The following is a 22,156-nucleotide window of genomic DNA, read 5'->3' on the forward strand; positions in this document are numbered from 1 at the left end:
GACACCTCATGATCACACAGGGTGGTGGGCTTCTTCCATGTGGGCTTTGTTGCTTCCGAGCTAGATGGCTGCTTATTTACCTTCAAGCCTTTAAGACCCCAGACGCTATATATTTTGATAGCTGGGCACCATCAGCTTTCTTCACCACATTTGCTTGTGCACCCACTTTGTCTTCAACGATCGTATCGGGAAGGTGAGCATCATGGAATGCCAGTTTAATAGAACAAAGTATTCTTGCATTGAGGGAATACTTGTGGAGGCCCAATGTCCATAAATATTCAACCTATAAATATATACACAAAAATCTATTTCCCCATCCTCATATATAAATGTATTTACATATGTACATACCTTTATTTAGATCTCTGTAAATGCCCTTTGCCTCCTAGCTTTTTCCTCTTACTTCCTTTGACTTTCTTCTTGTCCCACTATCATGCTCAGCCTTCATTTGGGTTAAAGTAATTCCTCTTGGTTACATTACCCTTGATCATGCCCTACCAGGCCTCCCACTCCCTCCTCACCACCGATTTGGACACTTGTTGTTCCCTTATCCCTGGGTTTGTTGACACCACTTCCTTTTTCCCCACCTCCCCCTCTCCCATATACCCCCGGAACTGTCAGTCCCGTTGTTTTCTCCTCCAGATTGCTCATCCAGCCTATCTTATTTAGACAGACCTGTGGAGATAATAACATGTACAAAAACAAGACAGAGCAAAACCAAGCAACAAAAGAAACAAAACAACGACAAAAAGCCAGTGACAAAAAAAAACACCCCCAAAACACAACACAACAACAACAACAAAGAAAAGCTTGTTGTTAGTTCAAGGACTGTTTGTTGTCCTTTAGGAGTGTTTTCCAGTTGAGTCTGATGGGGTGCCAAGCACTGGCCCCAAAGTCTATTTTTGGTATTAATGGGGACTTCATAGCTCTCTTCCCCTTGTTGTTCTATTGCATACCTTTAATGTTTTGCCTTGGTGTGGTAGGATCAGATAGGGTGCAGTTCCCACATGGTAGGATCAGATAGGGTGCAGTTCCCACACTGTGTCTCCAGTGTTGTCCCCTGTAGGGCTATGGGTCAGTGAGGGATGTCCTGTCTCATAGTGGGGCCGGCCATATGGTCTTCTCTGTGGATTGGCTGCTCTGAGCGGGAATATTGTTGTCAAGGCTTGGTGGGCCAGCATGTGCTCCGCTCTTTCTTCCTCCCACTTCATTTGCTCCCGTATGCTCAGTTCAGACATGTCCCGCTCCCTGAGCTGCAGCTTCAGTGCTGTCCTCTGAAATAAATTGTTCTGGGTGGAGGGGCAGCTGTCCATGTAGTTGGGATTGGGGCTGGCTCCTCAGACCTAATCCATGCAGGTATGTTGTATTCATATCTTGGAGCATCGGGTTGAAGTCTGGTCCTTCTTTCCCTGTGGAGATATAAACAATACCCTCCCCTTGGGTGGGTTAGTGCCCTGTTCCCCCTCTACCCATTTCTTTTTTAATTTTTTCCTTTTTAGTTGGCTACCATATGTTTCTCTGGCTTTGGTCTGGCCCCTGCCATACTACCTGGTCCTCACCCCAGGAATGTTTGTATACAGTAGCTTTTTCCCTATGCCCCTTGTGCATTTTTTTTTTTAAGCTTACCTCAGTGGACTCCTGTTGTACTTGCCCTTTTGTCCTTGGCTTGCTTCGCTTAGCATGATTTCCTGGCGATGTGATTCATGTGCTCATCACTACTTTTTAGCCATGTGTGGTACTCCATTGTATGTATGTACCACACCTTTTTAATCCACTTGTCAGTTGGAAATTTGGGTTGTTTCCAACTCCTCGGGCAATTCTAGTTTTAACACACGGGGTTGCCCTTGAGTTGAAAGCAACTTGACAACAAATGTCTAGTTAGTTAATATATTCATTGTCCTTTAAAATCTTAGGGTCTTGGAAATCCGCAACATTCATGAATAAAAATGGAAATTAGCTATACACATTATATGAGTAAATTAAGAATTTATTCACACTAGATATTCTAATTTGTAAATTTTTTGGTGACATATGTCTTAAAAATTTCATGCATAATTTAAAAAGAACAACCTATCAATGAAAATTTACTCTAAACAGTTCACTGTACATAGACAATGTTTTCCAATGTCAGTCGTAATTACTTTAGTGGGTGTATATACATTTCTATTCAGGAAATTTGAATTTTTAAAAATTCAGTTTAAATTTAATTAACTATAATTTATATTAAGTTTTGTTTTTTTCTTTAAATTTAAATCTTAGGTTTACCAAACAGATTGTGAAGGGCCTTGAGGCTATAATAGAGAAAAATCTTGCATTGGAAAACCTTTAGTATGAATTACTTAATTTGTATTTAGAATTAAGATAAAATTATGAGGTTATATATACTTTTAACTTTTTCTTAGGATTAGGTATATCCAAAGATTACAGTGATCTAATATAATCAGAGGTAATTATAAAGAAACTTGAGTCATCATGTTGTAGTTAATATTCTTGCTTCTGGCAATAAAGTATTAAAGTTACCATATATAATCAGCCTAGGCACCTAATTTTACCACAAAAATTGCATGAAAAGTGTGCTTCAAAACTCAACTTAAACACGAGTATCTTGTTTGGTTTATTCCTTCAAATGAATCTTTTCAGAGAAGAAGATTCTGAAGTCACCCTTAGTAATATTTTTTTAATGGCCCAGAAACCTTAGTTAGTGGACAAATGAGGACTTTAGGAAGCTTCCCCCAAATACATGTGTGCAAATGTCACTTACCTTTTTATTTATCTAAAGTTTTGTGTTTTTATTTTCATTTTAAAAGAATCTACTAAAGAAAATTAGGGATAAAAAACACATGGAAAGTCGAAAAAAACAAAAATTGAATTAATTTTTCTTGAAATTACTGGTATTTTTGAAATTCCCTGTGTATTTTCTAAATTGAATAGTAACAGCAGGGTATGTGTGTTCATTTTTTCCTGTAATAAAATAATCTATGCTAACTTTTAAAAAACTGAAAGTAAGTTACCTATGAGGGTGATTCAAAAGTTTTTGGAGATTAAATTTCCTCTCATCCCCTATGATAATCAGTTAATGTTTTGATATATTACTTTTTTAAATTATATATGGTTATTATCATTATAAGCTGTTTATATAACATTGTTACAAATATTAACTAATGGTTTAAATATTTATTAAAGGTTTCTTTCCTTCATTTATATAATATGGTTATTAATTGTTAATATGGAAATGAACAACTGTCCACTCTTTCAAACAATGTTAATAGATGATGGCACTACAGCAGTACAATACCAAAGCTTATGTTTTTGCCTAGGTAACGTAATAATCAAGTAATATGAATTAATAATAGTATTTTAGAGAATGTTAATTTCTATGAAGTAAAAAAGTAGTCTAATTGATAGAGTAATTTGAGGAGAATGACGATTTTGAGGTTCACTAAGAGGTGGCATATAAGCACGATGTTAGTCATTTAAACTTGGATAATGGCATTAACCCTATACAGACCTGGCTAGGGCAAGTGGGACGGAAAGGAAATGATGTGTTAGAGGCAGAGGAAATGATAAGGGATATTTGAGAGCATCAAGCAGGCTAAACTTAAGGCAAGACTGGAGCTCATACAAATAGGGACATGTAGAAAGAAGTAGGCAGAGGCCAAATATTGAGTAGCCATTTTAACATTTGGGTGCTGTCTAACTGATTCCGATGACAGAACTTAACACTTAGCAGTCTTGCTCCATCCTCACAGTTATTATTATGTTGGAGTTCACTGTTGCACCCACTCTGCCAATCCATCTTTTGAGGGCCTTCTTTTTCACTGCCTAACTTCCTTAACAAGCATGATGTCCTCCTGAAAACTGAGGCGCATTATGGCTGTACTGTGTCTTCTTTTGACATTCATTAATACTTACATTGTTTGTCCCAAGCACCATATTTCAAATGCATCAATTTTTCTTTGATATTTCTTATTCAGTGTCCGACTTTCACATGGCTTGAGTCAGGTGAATCTTAGTTCTCAAAGTAACTGCTTTCAGCACATTATAGAGATCTTGTGCAGCAGATGTCCTTCTCTGGCTGATATTTCCCTAAGCATTATGTTTCCAAGCAAGATGAAATACTTGGCAACTTCAATCCGTTCTCCGTTTATCAGGACAATAAAACTGTTGGTCCAGTTTTGAGAATGTGTTTTCTTTACATTGAACTGTAAATCCATACTGAAGGCTGCAGTCCTTAATCTTGATTAGCAAGCCCTCAGGTCTTCCTCACTTTGAACAAGCAAGATTGCATCATCTGTATATTGCAGGTTTTAATTAGCCTTTCTCCAATCCTCATGTCACTTTAAAATTAATCATTTTATTGGGAGTTCTTACAGGTATTATAAAAACCCACAATTTCAAGGGCTCATGAGGGAGGGGGCAGTGGTGAGGGAGGGGGAAAATGAGGACTGATGCCAGGGGCTTAAGTAGAGAGCAAATGTTTTGAGAATGATGAGGGCAATGAATGTACAAATGTGCTTTACACAATTGATGTATATATGGATTGTGATAAGAGTTGTATGAGCCCCTAATAAAACGATTAAAGAAAAAAGTAGGTTGAATTATTTTTAAGGCTAGAACTTATTTATATTAAATTAATTAAAATTGAATTTTAGTTGTCTCAAATTTTCTATGTTGATACACACTGGTACTATATGAGAAATATAGTGCAAGCTACATGTGCACTTATAATTTTTCTAGGTATCACATTACAAATCAAAAAACAAATGAACTTAATTTTAGTATTTTATTTCAACCAATAAATGCAAAGTAATTCAATATGGAATTAATACAAAGGTCCTTCAAAAAGATTTTGGTAAAATGAAATTTAAAGATAATGGAATTTTCCCATAACCATTTTTGAAGTCCATTATATTTTAAAATAGTTGTAAAAGTTTATTATTTTAAAATATTAAGTCAAAAAAAATTAAGTCTTTAAAATCTGGTATATATTTTGTACTTTATATCTTAATTGAAACTAAGCACATTTCAAGTTCTCAGTAGCCATATGACTGCACAGGCCCAGATTTTTTTTTTTTCCTTTTTTAACATTTTATTAGGGGCCCATACAACTGTTATCCCAATCCATACACACATCAATTGTGTAAAGCGCATTTGTACATCGTTTCTCAAAACATTTTCTCTCCATTTAAACCCCCGACATTAGGTCCTCATTTTCCCCCTCCCTCCCCGCTCCCCCCTCCCGCATGAGCCCTTGATAGTTTATAAATGGGTATTTTGTCATATCTTGCCCTGTCCGACGTCTCCCTTCATCCACTTTTCGGTTGTCTGTCCCCCAGGGAGGAGGTCACACACAGTTCCATGTAATCGGTTCCCTCTTTCCTACCCATTCTCCCTTTACCCTCCCTGTTTTGCCACTCACACCACTGGTCCTATAGGACTCATCCGTCCTGGGTTCCCTGTATTTTCAGTTCCTATCTGTACCAGTGTACCTCCTCTGGTCTAGCCAGACTTGCAAGATCGAATTCGAGTCATGGTAGTGGGAGTGGGGAGGAAACCTTTAGGAACTAGAGGAAAGTTGTATTTCTCATCATTGTTACATCGCACCCTGACTGGCTCCTCTCTGCCCCGAGACCCCTGTGCAAGGGGATCTCTAGTGGCCTACTAATGGGCTTTGGATCTCCACTCTGCACTCCCCCCATCATTCACTATGGTAAGATTTTTTGTTCTGATGATGCCTTACACCTGATCCCTTCGACACCTCGTGGTTGCATAGGCTGGTGTGCTTCTTCCATGTGGGCTTTGTTGCTTCTGAGCTTGATGGCCGCTTGATTACCTTCAAGCCTTTAAGACCCCAGACGCTATACTTTTTGATAGCCGGGCACCATCAGCTTTCTTCGCCACATTTGCTTATGCACCCATTTGTCTTCAGTGATCCGTTCGACACCCCGTGATCACACAGGTTGATATGTTTTTCCATGTGGGCTTTGTTGCTTCTGAGCTAGATGGCTGCTTGTTTACCTTCAAGCTTTTAAGACCCCAGACGCTATCTTTTGATAGCCGGGCACCATCAGCTTTCTTCACCACATTTGCTTATTCACCCGCTTTGTCTTCAGCGGTTGTGTCTGGAAGGTGAGCATCATAGAATGCCAGTTTACTAGAAGAAAGTATTCTTATGTTGAGGGACAGGCCAGATTTTTTAATTTAGATCTGTGTATTTTCATTTGAAATTTCAGTATAAGGAAATTATCTCCAGTAACGTGTTTGAGTAATATTATTAACTAAAATTGTTATAGGTTAAAACATGTAAAGGGAGAAGTTCATTTAGATACAGTTTCCAAGTTAAGCATACTTTAATTCAGAAAAGAGGATACTGTTGTTTTTAAAATATACAATAACTACCAGAGACCATTTAAATAGCTACTGATTATCCACTGTGCATTCATCATTAATCTTATTTTTTGTTGGTGAGGAAGGATAGTTTCTTAATGTTTGTATGTGTATGTGTTATAGATAAATACTAGTAATATTTAGAATATGTCACGCACACCCATCATTTGTATAAACCAGTATTTTTATCCTATGCTTACATGCTCTCATTAAATGAAACTTAGGTTGGTTGATTTGAAAGTAACTATTTTTGTCAATTCTTATATAAGATAATGGATTGTTATGTCAATTTACTGTAACCTTACTATGGTTTCATTTTACTAAAGTTAGAAATTCCTGCAGCTAACTAGCTTTTTTTGTTAAATTTTAGGTCGTTCATATTCTGTATGTTCTCCAAGAATGCTTAATCAGTGCCTGGAGTCTTTGGTGCAAAAGGTGCAAAGTGGCGTGGTAATAAACTTTGAAAAAGCAGGACCAGACCCTTCTCCTGTGGAAGGTATCATTGTACTTGTAGACTTTCTTAACTTGCTTTATCAATTGCTCACAAAGAACTGAAAGGTATGATTTAGGCTTTTTAATTTTTTAATATATAAAAATGCTATTGCTGTTGGGACAGATTAAAGTAGGAAAGTCAAGGTAAGCCGATGGTTCATTAACATCATCTTTTTATATATGTTCATTGCCTACGATTTTAATAAACCCTAAAACCTATTTTACATAGAACCATCCTCAAGTTATTTTTTAGTATTGTATCATTGCCTCTCTCCAATGTATGTGCTTCTCTTACGTTCTTTAATTCAGCTCAGGTGTTTATTGAATTCCTTAACTACCTTGTTCCAAGGATCAAACTGATCAGAAACAAATGGCTTTGGTTAGAGTAGCCTTTGCTACTTGGCTTGACTTTTTAAACTTCAGCTAAGCTCTGCCAACCTTTATTGTAGGCTTGTATTTATATAGTCAGAGGGTGTAAGGTGTTATAGGTGTGTATGTCCCTGTGTGTTTTAAGTACTTGACTAACAGACGAAAAATGAGTAGTGCTTTAGGAGACAGGCCTGGTGGTTCATTTCAGGAAACACACAGCCTTGTAAATTCCATGTTGCAGTTCTATTCAACACAGAGTAAGCGACCTTGAGTAAGAATAGACTTGATAACAAAGTCAAACTGAAATATAAGGAGTTGGGTTATAATCAGTGGACAATTTACAGCTAGGAATCTGCACTGGACAAACATAATTTAAGAGTTAGAAACTTATAAATTATTTTTGGGAGAGATAAGCCACTAGAATACATGGAAAAAAGTTATACAGAGGTTATACAGAAGATCGTGATACTATATAATTATATTATTGTATTTGGATTAAACTCATTAGACATGGAATGTTTGGATTCATTTTAGTGTTTTGCTGCTTTAGGCGCTGTGAGTAAATTTTTACTGAATTGTAGGTTAAAATTATGATTTTGCTAGAATTGTTTTGGATTAAAAGTGCATCGAGTCAGGATTGGAATATGAATCTTGCGTGTGTGTGTGTGTGTGTGTGTGTGTGTGTGTGTGTGTGTACGCGCGCGCATGCCCATTGTGAGGAGCTACTAGACTGTAGTTAAAATGATTTTTTTCAAGTTAAAATGATTTTTAAGAACTATTCATTTAGCAATGCTTACCTAGCATTTACTGTGTACCTGGCATTAATTTGAGGACTGATGTCATAAGAAGTAAATTGCATTCTAACCCTTATCATTCATTAAGCAAACATTTACCATAAAGAATGTTTATATTTTCTGATTGGGCAAGAAAAGGAGATTCTTATAACGGGTAAATTAGTTGTTGGGATTTGCATGTTTTATTGTAGAAAATAGGAAATTTGAGCAATGAATAATTTTTACCGCATCTTTATTAACTTGATTAATAATGAAGCATACTCTAATTTTCTTTTCTCTTAATGATAAATGTTGGTTTTGTTTCATTTTTACTTTTAAAATTTTCTTTGCTGTAGATGGGCAGTCAGATGTATCAAGGCCATTTGGATCTCAGCCTTGGCATAGTTGTCACAAGCTTATATATGTCAGACCAAATCCTAAAACTGGAGTTCCTATAGGTCACTGGCCGGTTCCAGAGTCTTTTTGGCCAGATCAGAATTCTCCAGCACTAGTAAGTATCAGAGATCTTATAACTATAATAGTTGTTAAATTGCTTTTTATAGTTGTGAGTACTATTATCAAGTAAAGGTGTGACTCATTTAGAGTAATTAAACAGATGGTCCTTGTATATGAAGTAATAGAAAAGAAGTATCTTATTTCCTTTAGAAATGAATATAATCCTTTTTAATTTTTTTATTATATGTAGTTATAGATTCACAAATATAGCAGGATTTTCTTTATGAAACTCAATATGATGTGACAAAGATTTGTCCCTAGGACACAATTTAGGATTTAATTAAAGATTTTAAAATACTCTGATAGTTTGCTTGCATAATTTTTTAGTCTTGGAGATTAATGTTTACTTGCTTCTCGTTACATTTAGTGTTCAGTCTGGAGGTTTTCAAAGTCGAAAAGGTCTTTGGTCTGTTGTACATGAATTTTAAGAACATTGAGGTCTGTTGAATGATCATGGCTACTTATCAGTATTTGCTATTTGTTCTTTGAGTACGGTCAAATTATACAAATTATAAAATTATACAAACTACATCTTGCTAGTGTACTATTTTTAATATTAGTGTTTTTTTTCTAGTATCTGAGAACATCAGGGGCTATTTTGTGAGAGAGCATGGCAATGATTCTCTTTAATATTACCCTGAGAAGATAAGAATTCAATACATCCGTCAGCAGTCTATAATGATGCTTCATGGAACTATCACTTTTGAATTAAACTAGTTACTTTGGAAACATTTTGTACTCTAATGCCTTATCAGTTCTTCATGGTAATTTTTACTTTTAAGTCTGTAAGTGATGTTTCCTGAATTCTTTAGGGATTTAATGAAGTCGTAAGTGAAAATGTACATAATCAGATATGCTCATTGAGGTTTTATAATTTTCCTTTAGGTAGCTACTGTATTTCTTTTTCATCATGATTTTTTAGTCCTCATGAATAAGCTCTCCCTTCATTTTACTTTCTCCTTTGGAACCCTTTCAACTAATTTTTTAGGAAATCTATTGGCTGTTTATTCTATTGTATTGACACCTGCAGTAATACTATGGTACTTACGAAATCTTAATGGAGAGAAATCCAAAATCACTATCACGGTTGAAATCTATTAATATTGCTCAAATGGTTTGTTGCAAATTACTATTAGCTGTAGAAGCTTTTGTATGTATGGGTAGGATTTCAATTGAAGGAGGTAATATGGGAAAAAAGTATGGGATTTAAAAAGAACAAGATAAATGACAAATGGCTTGAGTTTGGTGGATCTTTGCAATGTATATGGGACATTGAAAGTACTGTTTAGGTCAAATTGCTGATGACTTGTAAATGCAAGGTTAAGGAACTTGAGGGGTCCCCTCCCCCAGTGGTATTCAGTTGAAAATGTTTTTAGCATAGTGCTATCATTAAGTAATGCTTTTGGGAAATTAATTTAGTGGTGGTTCTTTTTAGCAAAACTGGTAGGAAATAAGTTGTAAGGCAGGCAGGCAGAAGGGCTATTGCTATGGTCCAGGTAAGAATTTGTTGAATTAAGATTGTAGGAGATAGGATCATAAGAATGATAACACTGGAAATAACTGACAACATTTTTAGTAACTGAAAGGGATATAGGTCAGTGGGAATGTAAATTATACACATCTCAGTAGTAATTCAAACAAGATAGTCAAATGAAATGTAAATGATTAGAAACTGATTCTGAATTTGAATCATGGTTCTACCAGTTGCTAGTTGTGTGTCTTTGGCTAATCACCTTCTCTAAACCTTAGTTTCCCTAAGTCTTTTAAGAGGAGATACTAGCTCCTGTGTCATAGAATTGTTGTGGTGACTTAACAAAAGCAACATTTTCTTTGATTAGATTATATTTGGACAAGTTAATCTAGAGCATTTCTTCCTCACTTCCCTCCTATGATTTTAACCCAAAAATAATAATACATTCAGTATTAATATTTCAAGTATATGCTGGCCACAGATGTCCAAGTGGATAAATTATACTGCTTACCTTCTTAAAGACATATAAACATATTAGAATATAGTTTGCTAGTTTGCAGCAGCTCCCAACCGTGGTGGTGGTGTCTGATCATGTATTTGGGGTACAGAATGGGGAAGAATGGCAGAGAAGTCTTCAAGTGTGATGCTTGCCAACTCATCCTTTGCTTACAAAAGGTGCATAAAGGAAAATAATAAAGCAGTCGGGGATAACATAAAACAGAGGGCATCAAAACAAAGATTGATGATCTCTTTGTGTAATTGCAAGTTTGCATTGCTGGAACACAGGGTCATATCACGTTGTGGTTGAAAGGCAGATAAGGACCAGATCATTAAAGATTTTTCCATATACTATTTTTTTAAAGTCTGAACTTGATTTTTGGAAGCTACTTTTACAAGGTACCGTATATTCTTGAGTGTAAGCCGACCCGAATATCAGCTGAAGCACCTAATTTTACCACAGAAACTGCATTAAAAATGTGCTGAAAACTCGACTTATACACGAGTATATATGGTAATTTTAGGTAGAGAAATTACAGGAACATACTTATATTCTATAAAAATAATGGAGGTGGGTGGCCATAGTAAGAAATAAAAGATAAATTTCTAGGAAGGTGAGGATTTAGTGATTAGGAGAAAAGCCAGTGAATATTGAGTACCTCTTCTGTTTTATGTGTTCTGTTAAGTGTCTTAGAACTTGTGGTATCATTTTATCATGACCTTTGAGATAACTTACTATGGAGGATGAAGGGGAGATATCAAAGATAGTACCCAAGTTTTAGAACAGGGTTTTGTAGTTTGGAGAAGGAATAATAAAATGATCATAGCATGTTTAAGGGTTTTCTAGAACATTTAGGGTCTGTCTAGTAGGTATGAGTTGGAATCAGCTTGATGGCAATAGGTTTGTGTTAGTATGTCTTAATCTGTTATATACTAGACAACTTTTTACCAATTATGGTGCTTGAGTTTCGAAGCCACTAATGTATAGAAGTAATTACATTTCTTTAAATGAAAGTTTATGAAGGTCTTTATTATATTGGTTATAAATATTAAAGAGTACTTAAGTCTAAAATTTTCCTTTAACATATTTGATAAACAAGAGCTAAGGAGATTTGCATTTTGTGTAGGTTTTGAAATTCTTTTTCTTGTGAATATTAAATAATTTAAGCATTTAAAAGTATTCTCTTTTGGTACTTTTAGTAGTAAAGATCCAGCTCAGATTCAGCAAGACCGAGGTACTTAGTGTATCTTGATAGTGAGAGAGAGTTACAATAAATGTTTGTTCCTGGTGTTTTGTGTAGATAGTAATAAAAAGACTTTTCTTCTAGCCACCTCGGACATCTCATCCTGTAGTGAAGTTTTCCTGTACAGACTGTGAGCCAATGGTTATCGACAAATTGCCTTTTGACAAATATGAGTTGGAACCTTCACCACTGACTCAATTTATCCTGGAAAGGAAATCTCCTCAAACATGTTGGCAGGTGAGCTCACCAGCTATAGATAGATAGTGGTTTAAAGCTTTAGGCTAGGTGTTTTCTTAAAAAGTAATTGAAGAGGTGGTTTATATTATTTTTTGGTACTTCATCAACATGTCATACAATTCAATAATTCAGCTATATCAAAAAGAGTTAAAAAAAAAAGATTTGTACCATCTTCACCACAATCAATTCTAGAACATTTTCTCCTTTGTAGTCATTGTTATTCATGTAATTTTTTTAATTGTGGCAAAAATATACAAAACAAAACATCCTCCAGTTTAACAACTTCTACATATATAATTCAGTGCCATTGATTATACTCTTTGTATTGTAAAAACATTATTGATATCCTTTCCAGATTATTCCAACATCATTAACATAAACTCCATGCCCCCTAAGCAACAATTCTTCTTCCTTCACTCATGGTAACCATAGATCAAGTTTGGCTTCTTTTTATTTTTTTAGTAGTTTTCTTGATAAAATATTTACTTTATCATACTCTTCATAGTTAAATATCTTTTTAAAGAGCTGTGATATACATCATCACAAATCAATTCTAGTGCCCCCACCCCCCTCCCACCTTCATTGTTTGCTCTCCAAATCTCCCCACACCACACCCTACATCCTGTTGAACCAGTCTCTGCAGCCACTCCTTTGTACTTAGCAAACTGGGAAATCCAACAGAAACTCAAAAACAAAAACAGCAAGAAGAAAATAATATAAAGATAGACATAGAGGGTAAGAAAAAAGAGACTACCATCAATAGTTAAAAAGCCAGAGAATAAATTTCTGTCTTGGAATATGTGAGAATTTGGGTCAAGAGGGAGGTCAACTGACCAAGGATCACATTATACCCTGGTTTAATCTACCATAATCAAGTTTACCAGAATCTGTGATCGTAAAGCTGTTTTGAGTGCCTTGCCTATGGCTAGAGGGGATCTGCCAGAGGTTTACGGCAATCTAACTAAATGCTCTTCAGATGGAATTTGGGCCCCTCTGCCCTCCATAACCTTCTACAAATGGGTATTCACAATTTTAGCTCTGATTTTTTCCCCTTCGTTATATTTGGATATTGTTAAAATCTTCGGATCATAAAAGTTATTAAATACAAACAAAGCTTTAACAATTCCTTTTAAACAGGTATATGTGAGCAATAGTGCAAAATACAGTGAACTTGGTCATCCTTTTGGTTACTTGAAAGCCAGTACAGCACTAAACTGTGTCAACTTATTTGTGATGCCTTATAATTATCCAGTCCTTCTTCCCCTTTTAGGTAAGTAATTCATTCCCATAGCATTTTCTGTGATTCTGCATAGGAAAAACGTACTCTAAAATTAAACTTTTAGAACAACTCTACTTGGAATATTTCTTTCTTTTGAATATTTCTTCTGACTATGAATGATAATGCTTTTAATAATTGAAAATGTTAAGCCTTTGTAAAGGAAAAATTTATAACAGCCTGTTTATGCTTGTGGAAATTTGGAAGGTAGTGTCAAAACAGTTTTTATCCCACAAACTACTAAAAGTATTCTTGAATTTTAAGTTAAATATTTAGACTTTTCTGCAAATTTGGAAGTGTTGGTAGTGCAGACTTTTGTATTTTGTTAAACACGATGTGTTATATAAAAGCATGGTAGTCACAAGATCTGAGTATATTGTCACAAGATCTGAGTATATTGTCTTCCAAAGAATTTGTACTCTAATTTTCATTTAGAAATTAAAAAAATATAGCCGTACATAAAATAATATAATAAAAGCCTAAATAAAGTTAGTTTCTAAGTATCACCAGATTGTAATTTTTTAAGACTACTGTTGGAGAAGACTTAGCTCCTTCCATGTAATCATCTCATTTAAAAGTTGTAGCTAAAAATTAGTAGGTATATCTTATGGAAAACATAATTTGTTTCTGTCCTCTTATCTGTTTTGTCCGGTCTAGACAGAATATAGAATTTTTCTTGTGTATTTTCTGAATCTACCCTTGTTATTACATGTAATTTTAGATTGTCATTGTCATCCCTTTATTTTTAAATGGCATTGCTAAGAGAATAACCCAGAAACAGAAGGTTTTTTGCTTTTAATTTTGTTTAAAACTTGTATATGATGCTACTCTTAGAAATAAAAAGTATAGACTTAAAAATGAAACTTCTTTGACTTTATTTTTATGTATGAAAAGATTGGTTGATGATAATTTGTTTATGATATATGTTTTTAGATGACTTGTTTAAAGTGCATAAAGCAAAACCTACATTGAAATGGAGACAGTCATTTGAAAGTTATTTGAAGACTATGCCTCCTTATTATCTTGGGGTAAGAATATTATTGTAAAAATGGAATTTTTAGACAACATTTTTTGTTTTTATTCTGTCTTATTTATTGCCATTATAGATTACGTGTCAAAAAACTCGTGCGTATAAATAATCAATAAGGATGTAGTGGTAAAACAGTTTGAGTAATTTCTAGAAGAACAATGATGGTAGTATACATTTGTATCATGCTTATCATAGGCCAGATCCAAAATAATTCATGCATGTTAATATTGTTTAATTCATACAGTAACTGTATGAGGTAGAAAATAGTATTATTTCTGCTTCAGAGATAAGATAGTAATGTAATAAAAGATGAAGAACTTTGTTCCAAGTTATAGATCGCTGATAGGAGGGAACTTCAAAAAGTTTGGGAAAATTCCATGATTTCTTAATTCCATATTTTTATGTGCTCTTTGAAGCCCTTTTGCATATGTGGTTATGAATTAGAATCAACTTGATAGCATTGGTTTTTGATTTTGTATATGTGGGGATGGTAGTAGGCTGGAATTCGATCCTAAGCAGACTCTTATCCCTGATTGTTATATTGCTCTATAAAATTACAGGGGTTTTTTCATTGCAGTTTTATAGTTTTTTTGTAAGTGACACAAAATCATATATGTTGTATTGTTTTCCAAATTCATAGAACACCTATTAAGTAGATAAGTATATATTCTGATATAACCATATATTTTTAGAAAACTCAATTAGTTAATAAAAGAAAACTACCGTATCTTGGTAAGTAGTTTATCTTGGTAAGTACTGTATCTTGGATTAAGCATTGGGCTACTAACTAATCAAAAGGTTGGCCATTTGAACCTACTAGCCTACTTTAAAACAGTTCTAGACTGTCCTGCCCGGTAATTCTGAGTTGGAATTGACTTAGTGGCAATGGATTTGGTTTATTTTTTTTGTATCTTAGATGATAAAACCATACAAGTGTTTGTTTAACAAAAATCTACATTAAAAATACTTTAAAATTGTTCCCCTTATTGGTCTTGAGGGGTTTATCTGTTCTGGATTCTCTGTGTTGCAAGCTTTTATCTGTGCCAGTATACATGATCTGGTCTAGCCAGATTTGTAACATAGAATTGGGGTCATGGGAGTGGGTAGGGAAGGAAGCAATAAAAAGCTAGAGGAAGGTTGTGTGCTTCATCGGTGCTATACTGTAGCACCCTGACTGGCTCTTCTCTTCCTTGTGGCTGTTCTGACAGGGGGTGTCCAGTTGACTACTGATGGGCTTTGGGTCTCCACTCTGCCCTCCCTCACATTCCCACACTTGTTAACTCACATGTCTTTTCTAAGCATCCACTTAGACTGGTATTGTAGAATTGTGTGTACAGTGTTTGAGCCCTTTGTACTTTCAATATATTAGACTATTTTCCTTCTCATTTTTCCCTCAGATCTTATTTCTAGATTGTTTTGTCTCAGCTAATGATAATAGTATTGGTTACACCTTTTGAATACTTACTGTGAGCCAGATTCTTTTGTCAGTGCTTTGCATGCATGTGTTCGTTTTATTCCATGATAACTTTGTGAGGTAGGTACCATTATTATCCCCAGTATGCAGATGAAAATTTGAGAGATTACATAATTTTGAGTGTGGAGCTACAACCCACTCAGTTTCTTAAGGTAGCAATTGGACTTTCTTTGGCTTCTTTTCCCTGTTACCCAATTTTTACCAAATGTATCTTTCCATTATGTCTCCTGTTCATTTTTTTCAAACTTAATATCTTACAGAGATACTAAGGAGTCCAGGCAGTCTCCCTTTTTTGACTTGTTACATCTTTATAGCCTCTAATCCTTTTAAAATGAGCCCTAGGGTGACAGTATGGTTTGACATTGGGCTCCTGCTAACTGCAAGGTCAGCAGCTCCACAGGAGAAAGATGAGGCTGTCTGTTCCCATAAAATTTACAGTTTCAGAAACTTTTTATAAGGTTGTTATGAATTGCAGTCAACTTAATGGCAGTGGGTCTGGATTTGGTTTTAGTTTTGGTTTGTATTGCTTTTCAATTCTATTTCAAACTGCTTAAGACACTTAGAAATATTTTAATGGAATAAAACTGTGATTACATTGCTCCCATGCTTAAAGAGAAAAGAAGGAGAGGTAACCTTCATGTAGAAATTTTTAAAAGGTTGAGTTCTTATGTATATGTGTAGCTGTAAATTTTCAACAAACTTATTTTTGAATGATATTTCCTTTTTTTTTTAAGCCCTTGAAGAAAGCTGTTAGAATGATGGGAGCGCCTAACCTCATAGCAGACAGTGTGGAGTATGGACTTAGTTACAGCGTCATTTCTTACCTGAAAAAACTGAGTCAACAGGTAATGTCAGGAAAGTGGGGGACTATTTGAGAAATGTTCATGTGTGGGCTAATGTGGTTAAGAAGCCAGGTCTGATGGAGTCTATTAGTCTATCTTAATGGTTCCATTGGAGTCTATGACATTAATATGTTGTATTTTAAAGTGCATGAAAACATTCCGCTTTGGTGTCATGGCTTACTGTGCTTTGAAATGTTAGTTTAATCTCAAAGTTTTATAAGAGTTTTTAGTTTATGAAATGGCCTTAGCCATCTTATATGTAAATTCTGTCTTTTGTTTTTAGGAATTTATTTTAGAAAGTTATTCTTAGAAAATATGAGCCATTCATTTTGCATTATGTATTATAATTTGTATCATTTTCTTCTAAAATGACAGTTTTTCTCTAAATGTTTGTTTATAAAAATTAAATTTTGACCTGACCATAAATCACGTGAATCACACATTGAAAGTAATTTGTGTAATTTAACAGAATTCATTATTAATGAACTATGAAATATATTACTGTCCTAATAATTTGGCATTTTTAATTTAACCACTTAACAAAATAAATCCACATTTAAGATTTAAATCCTTTTTAAGGAGAAAAGAACAGAGCTGAGCTACTTATCACAATGTAGCTTAAATGTTGGTTGGTCAGTCTCAAAATAGGCCCTTTTTTCCCCCCAGTGAAAAACGATGCCATGCCTGTGAATGTTGAGTTATATATAATAGCAGTGTGTTTAAGTAAATATTGACAAATGATTACTTTTTCTTGTTTTCTGAAATTGGAACATATTTTCATTTAGGATATATTTCATGCTTTAAGTATTATTGTTGGGTACTATCAAGTGAATGTTACAGCACAGAGCTGCCCCACAGGGTTTCTAGGCTATAATCTTTACAGATGAGGAGCACTGATGGGGTAGTGGGCTAAGTGCTTGGCTGCTCACCAAAAGTGTCAAACCTACCAGTGGCTCCAGAGAAGAAAGAGGAGGTATTTCTGTTAGTCCTTTTGAGTTAATGCCTCAGCAACCTAATCAGACAGTTCTACTCTGTTCTGTGGGTCACTCAAAGTCAGAGTTGACCCCACAGCTGTGCTTTTTTTGGTGGTGGTTTTAGTTAATCTTTACAGAAGCAGATTGCCAGGTCTTTGTCCTGACCATCCACCAAGCTTTTGTGTAGCAGCTAAGTGGTTCACTATTGCACCACGAGTGCTCCTTGGTTTACAGGTAGAGTTTTAAGTAAAGAAAGAAATTGAATTTGTGTTTGTTCGTGCTGTCTATAAGTTTAGAATAGTAATAATTTAGAATCATAAGATAATTGTTTTAAAATGTTTAGTTTTACAGGAAATTTGACATAACCTTGAGTTTTTATATCATGCTCATTCCTTTCTTTCTTTAATATAATAAATATTTGTTAAAGACCAAAACTGACTAATTGCGTCTAGTTTAACTATTTATATTATATCAAGACAACCCTCGTTTATTTTTATTTCAGGCCAAAATAGAATCTGATCGAGTAATTGGATCTGTAGGCAAAAAAGTAGTACAGGAAACCGGAATTAAAGTCCGAAGCCGATCACATGGTTTATCAATGGCATATAGGAAAGATTTTCAGCAATTACTCCAAGGAATTTCAGAGGATGTTCCTCACCGACTGCTAGACCTTAATATGAAGGAGTACACTGGCTTCCAAGTGGCTTTGCTGAATAAGGTAAGAGTTGTATGATTTCAGTTGTACTGTGGTTATATTTTTGTGTGTGTGCTGTTGAATAAATCGCTCATCTGTTAACTGATATTTTATTTGTCAGAATTTAAGGAGTACCTTTATACCTTTACAGCATCATGATCATTATACTGTCATTGAATCATTTAAGGTTTAGAATTAAACAAACATTGTGCATGCTGAATGGATGGATGGATGGATGAAGATTTGCTCATTCTTTTTATAGATGAGAAAACAGGCTTTGAGATTTTGCTTAAAGTTAAAAATTGTACTTGGTATAATTGAGGAGCCCTGGTGGCATAGTGGCAAGTTGGGCTGCTAACTGCAAGGTCAGTAGTTTAAAACTACCAGTTGCTCTATGTGAGAAAGATGGGGCTTTCTACTCCTACATATAGGATAGAGTCTCGGAAACTCACAGGGGCAGTTCTGTCCTGTCTTGTAGGGTCGTTATTAGTCGGGGCATCAACTCAATAGCTTTCATTTGGTTTACTGGTTTTGGTTTGGTACTTGTACTGATGTGTTCAGGAACAACATGTTCTTATCTTAAAATGCCGTATAAATACTCATTATTAAGAAGATTTTCACTCCTAACAGGCTTTTTGAAGAAATGAGCAAATTAGGTCTAAAATTTACATATAAATGCAAAAGCCCCAGAATAGCTAAAACGATTGTGGAAATGAAGAATAATGTTGGAGACCTTACATGATTTCAAAACTTTATAAAGGTACAATGATCACAGTGTAGAGTGGACAAAAGAATACATGTACAGATTAGTAGAACAGAATAGGGTCTAGAATGGTCCTTCATGTATATGGTTAAACTTTTAACAAAGGTGCCAAAATATTTCAGTTAGTGAGAAAATGTTCTTTTCAATAAATGGTGCTGGAACAATTCCATATCTATATGGAGAACAATGGATCTTGAACCATACCCCACATTACCTGAAGAGATCATGAACTTAAAATGTAAGAACTAAAACCATAAAACTCCTAGAAGAAAATATAGGGGAACATCTCTGACTTTAAAATACCAAATATCTGTCAAATGGAACACAAAAAGCACAGGCACAAAATAGTAAGATCGGTTCAACTTCCTGGAAATATTTTGCTTTTCCAGACAAATGGACATGGAAGTTACAGAGTGGGAGAAAGACATATATCAAATAAGGGATTGCTGTTAGAAATATACTCATCCAACTTAATAATAAAAGGAGGAATGGCCAAAGTATTTGGATAGGTACTTCACTAGAGAATACATATAGATGGCATGTATGCACCCCACAAAATGTTCAATATATCAGCCACCAGGGAAATAAAATTAAAATCAGAGTGGCATATGCCATGACACTTGCTAGAATAGCTAAACTTTTAAAGACAGAATCTAGTGTGCTGTGGAGCAACTGGAACTCTCATATATTGCTGATGGAAATTAGTTTACAGCTTCGTAACAAGTTAAACATGTATATCCTATGTAACTCACCAATTTGCTAGTTGGTTGAGTTGGCCTATAAGCAACAGGGAAAAGGATGAGGATTTCTACTCCCATAAATAGTTACAGTCTTGGAAACACGAGGGCAGTTCTTGTCCATCCTGTAGGGTCGCTATGTGTCAGAATTGACTCAATGACAGTGAGTTTGATTCTTTGGAAACTCAAAGAAATAAAAATATATGTCCCATATAAAGGCTTTTTACACACTCTAGTAGAAAGAAAATGTTTTGAAAATTATGAAGCCAACATATGTACAAATGTGCTTGACCCAATGGATGGATGGATGGATTGTGAGAAGAGCTGTAAGAGTCCCTAGTAAAATGTAAAGAAAAGGGGGGGGGGGGGGATTTTGCACAAATGTTCACAACAGTATTATTCATAAAATTTGAAACATTCCAGTTGCTCATCAGTTGTGGATGGGTTAAGATGTCACATCTTCTTTATCCATCACTGCAGTTAAATGAATAGAGCGGGCGTCCTCAAACTACGGCCCGCGGGGCCACATGCGGCCCACCGAGGACATTTATCTGGCCCGCTGGGTATCTTTGCCCCGTTTGTTTTTTTAATTCAAAATAAGATATGTGCAGTGTGCACAGGAGTTTGTTCATGGGGTTTCTTTTAACTATAGTCTGGCCCTCCAATGGGTCTGAGGGACATGAACTGGACCCCTGTTTTGAGGACCTCTGGAATAGAGTATTAATACTTTATTGTACGATGGAATGTATATGATAGAGAAAGCAGAACCTGGGGCTGAGAGTGGAAGTTGACTACACATAGGTACAAGGAATATTCTAGAGTGATAGAAGTGTTCTAAACCTATATTGTGTTTGTGTTTTCAGTTATAAATTTACAAACGTGTCAAATTGTATTAAAGTAGGTAAATTTATGTATTTGTATTATACCACAAAGGTATTCTTAAATCCTTTAAATTTCTAAAATTTGCAAATTGATTTTATATCTACTTCTCCTAACTAGATAATTTAAATATCTTATTTCTAAGACCATGTTACAAGCTAGAGATTTTAGTTTTTTTTTTTTAATTCTGCATTTGAAAATAAATTTTATCCTCCAATCTTTCAACAACAGGATTTGAAACCACAGACATTTAGAAATGCTTATGACATACCAAGACGGAATCTTTTGGATCATTTAACAAGAATGAGATCCAATCTTTTGAAGACCACCCGAAAATTTCTTAAAGGACAGGATGAAGGTTAGACAATAGTGTTATTATTGGTATAAATTTTTTATTTTGTAACTTTTTTCATTGCATGGTAATTAATTTGAAAAGAATTAATATAGTTGTATTACATTCTTTACAAACGAAGTAAAAAGTGAGTCATTCCTATTTATCGACCTTTCTGTCGACCATACTGTTACCTCAAATTCTATTACCCAGAGGTAAACTATGGTTTCATTTTTAGCTTTTGTCGTACATTTACACACAGGCTCACAGGCTACTGTTTCATTTTCATGTGCTACGTAGTTCCTGGTGGGTATCCTATTAGTGACTTTGTTCTCTGCATCATCCACTTGTAGTATCGCACCTACTACACATTAAATAAGTGAAGACGTAACTTTTTGCCATCTCTAATTTTCATTCCAAGTTTAGCTATCCATGTAAAAGATCTTACATGACTTCTCTCCTCTGTAACTTCTGCTCTAATTAAATAATCCTATTTACTTGGGACAAAGTAGGAGAGCCATACCTTTTCTTGTTAATGATTACACCTTATGCACTGATAAAATTAACTGCAAAGTTGTTTATTTCAGAAAATGAAATCAATGTTTTAAATTTGATTTAAAATTTTTAAGATTTTATGCCACATACATAGTAAGGGAAAACTAACACTAGGTAACATATGAGAAGATTTGGTAACTTAGATGGGGGTATAGTTTTTATGAGGCTAACTTATTGTGTTCTGTTTGCAAAGATCAAGTGCACAGTGTTCCCATAGCACAAATGGGGAATTACCAGGAATACCTCAAACAAGTACCTTCGCCACTAAGAGAACTTGACCCTGACCAACCACGGAGGTTACATACATTTGGTAACCCCTTCAAGCTGGATAAAAAGGTAATTTTAAAATAATCTGTTGCATAATTCTTTTGTGCTGTGTGGCATGATACATTTCATAATTGATCTCTTATTTTACTAAAATATACTACCACCTCATTCATTTATCCTTGTAATTTGGGTGAAAATGTTCAGAACATAATGGTTTTCCATGCAACAGTTCATGTGCATTTCATTTTATTGCTAATTTTTAAAATTGTTTTATTAGGGTCTTGTACAACTCTTACCACAATCCATACATACATCCATTGTGTCAAGCACATTTGTACATATGTTGC

General features: G+C 34.8%; 1 protein-coding gene across 2 annotated transcripts in view; it reads left to right on the plus strand.

Moving 5' to 3' along the window:
- INTS6 (integrator complex subunit 6) overlaps window positions 1–22,156 on the plus strand; it is a 101,608-nt gene that overhangs the window by 67,403 nt on the left and 12,049 nt on the right. For both annotated transcript variants that reach the window (XM_004704267.3, XM_045283769.1), the window contains 9 exons: window positions 6,758–6,883; window positions 8,378–8,532; window positions 11,835–11,987; window positions 13,125–13,257; window positions 14,197–14,291; window positions 16,502–16,612; window positions 18,086–18,301; window positions 20,888–21,014; window positions 21,736–21,878. In XM_004704267.3, coding sequence (XP_004704324.1) covers window positions 6,758–6,883; window positions 8,378–8,532; window positions 11,835–11,987; window positions 13,125–13,257; window positions 14,197–14,291; window positions 16,502–16,612; window positions 18,086–18,301; window positions 20,888–21,014; window positions 21,736–21,878 — 1,259 coding nt within the window. The remainder of the gene's footprint in view (window positions 1–6,757; window positions 6,884–8,377; window positions 8,533–11,834; window positions 11,988–13,124; window positions 13,258–14,196; window positions 14,292–16,501; window positions 16,613–18,085; window positions 18,302–20,887; window positions 21,015–21,735; window positions 21,879–22,156) is intronic.

Source organism: Echinops telfairi, unplaced genomic scaffold, assembly GCF_000313985.2.
Source record: "Echinops telfairi isolate 266 unplaced genomic scaffold, ASM31398v2 ScPeMD7_7467;HRSCAF=8505_0, whole genome shotgun sequence".
NCBI lineage: Eukaryota > Metazoa > Chordata > Mammalia > Afrosoricida > Tenrecidae > Echinops > Echinops telfairi.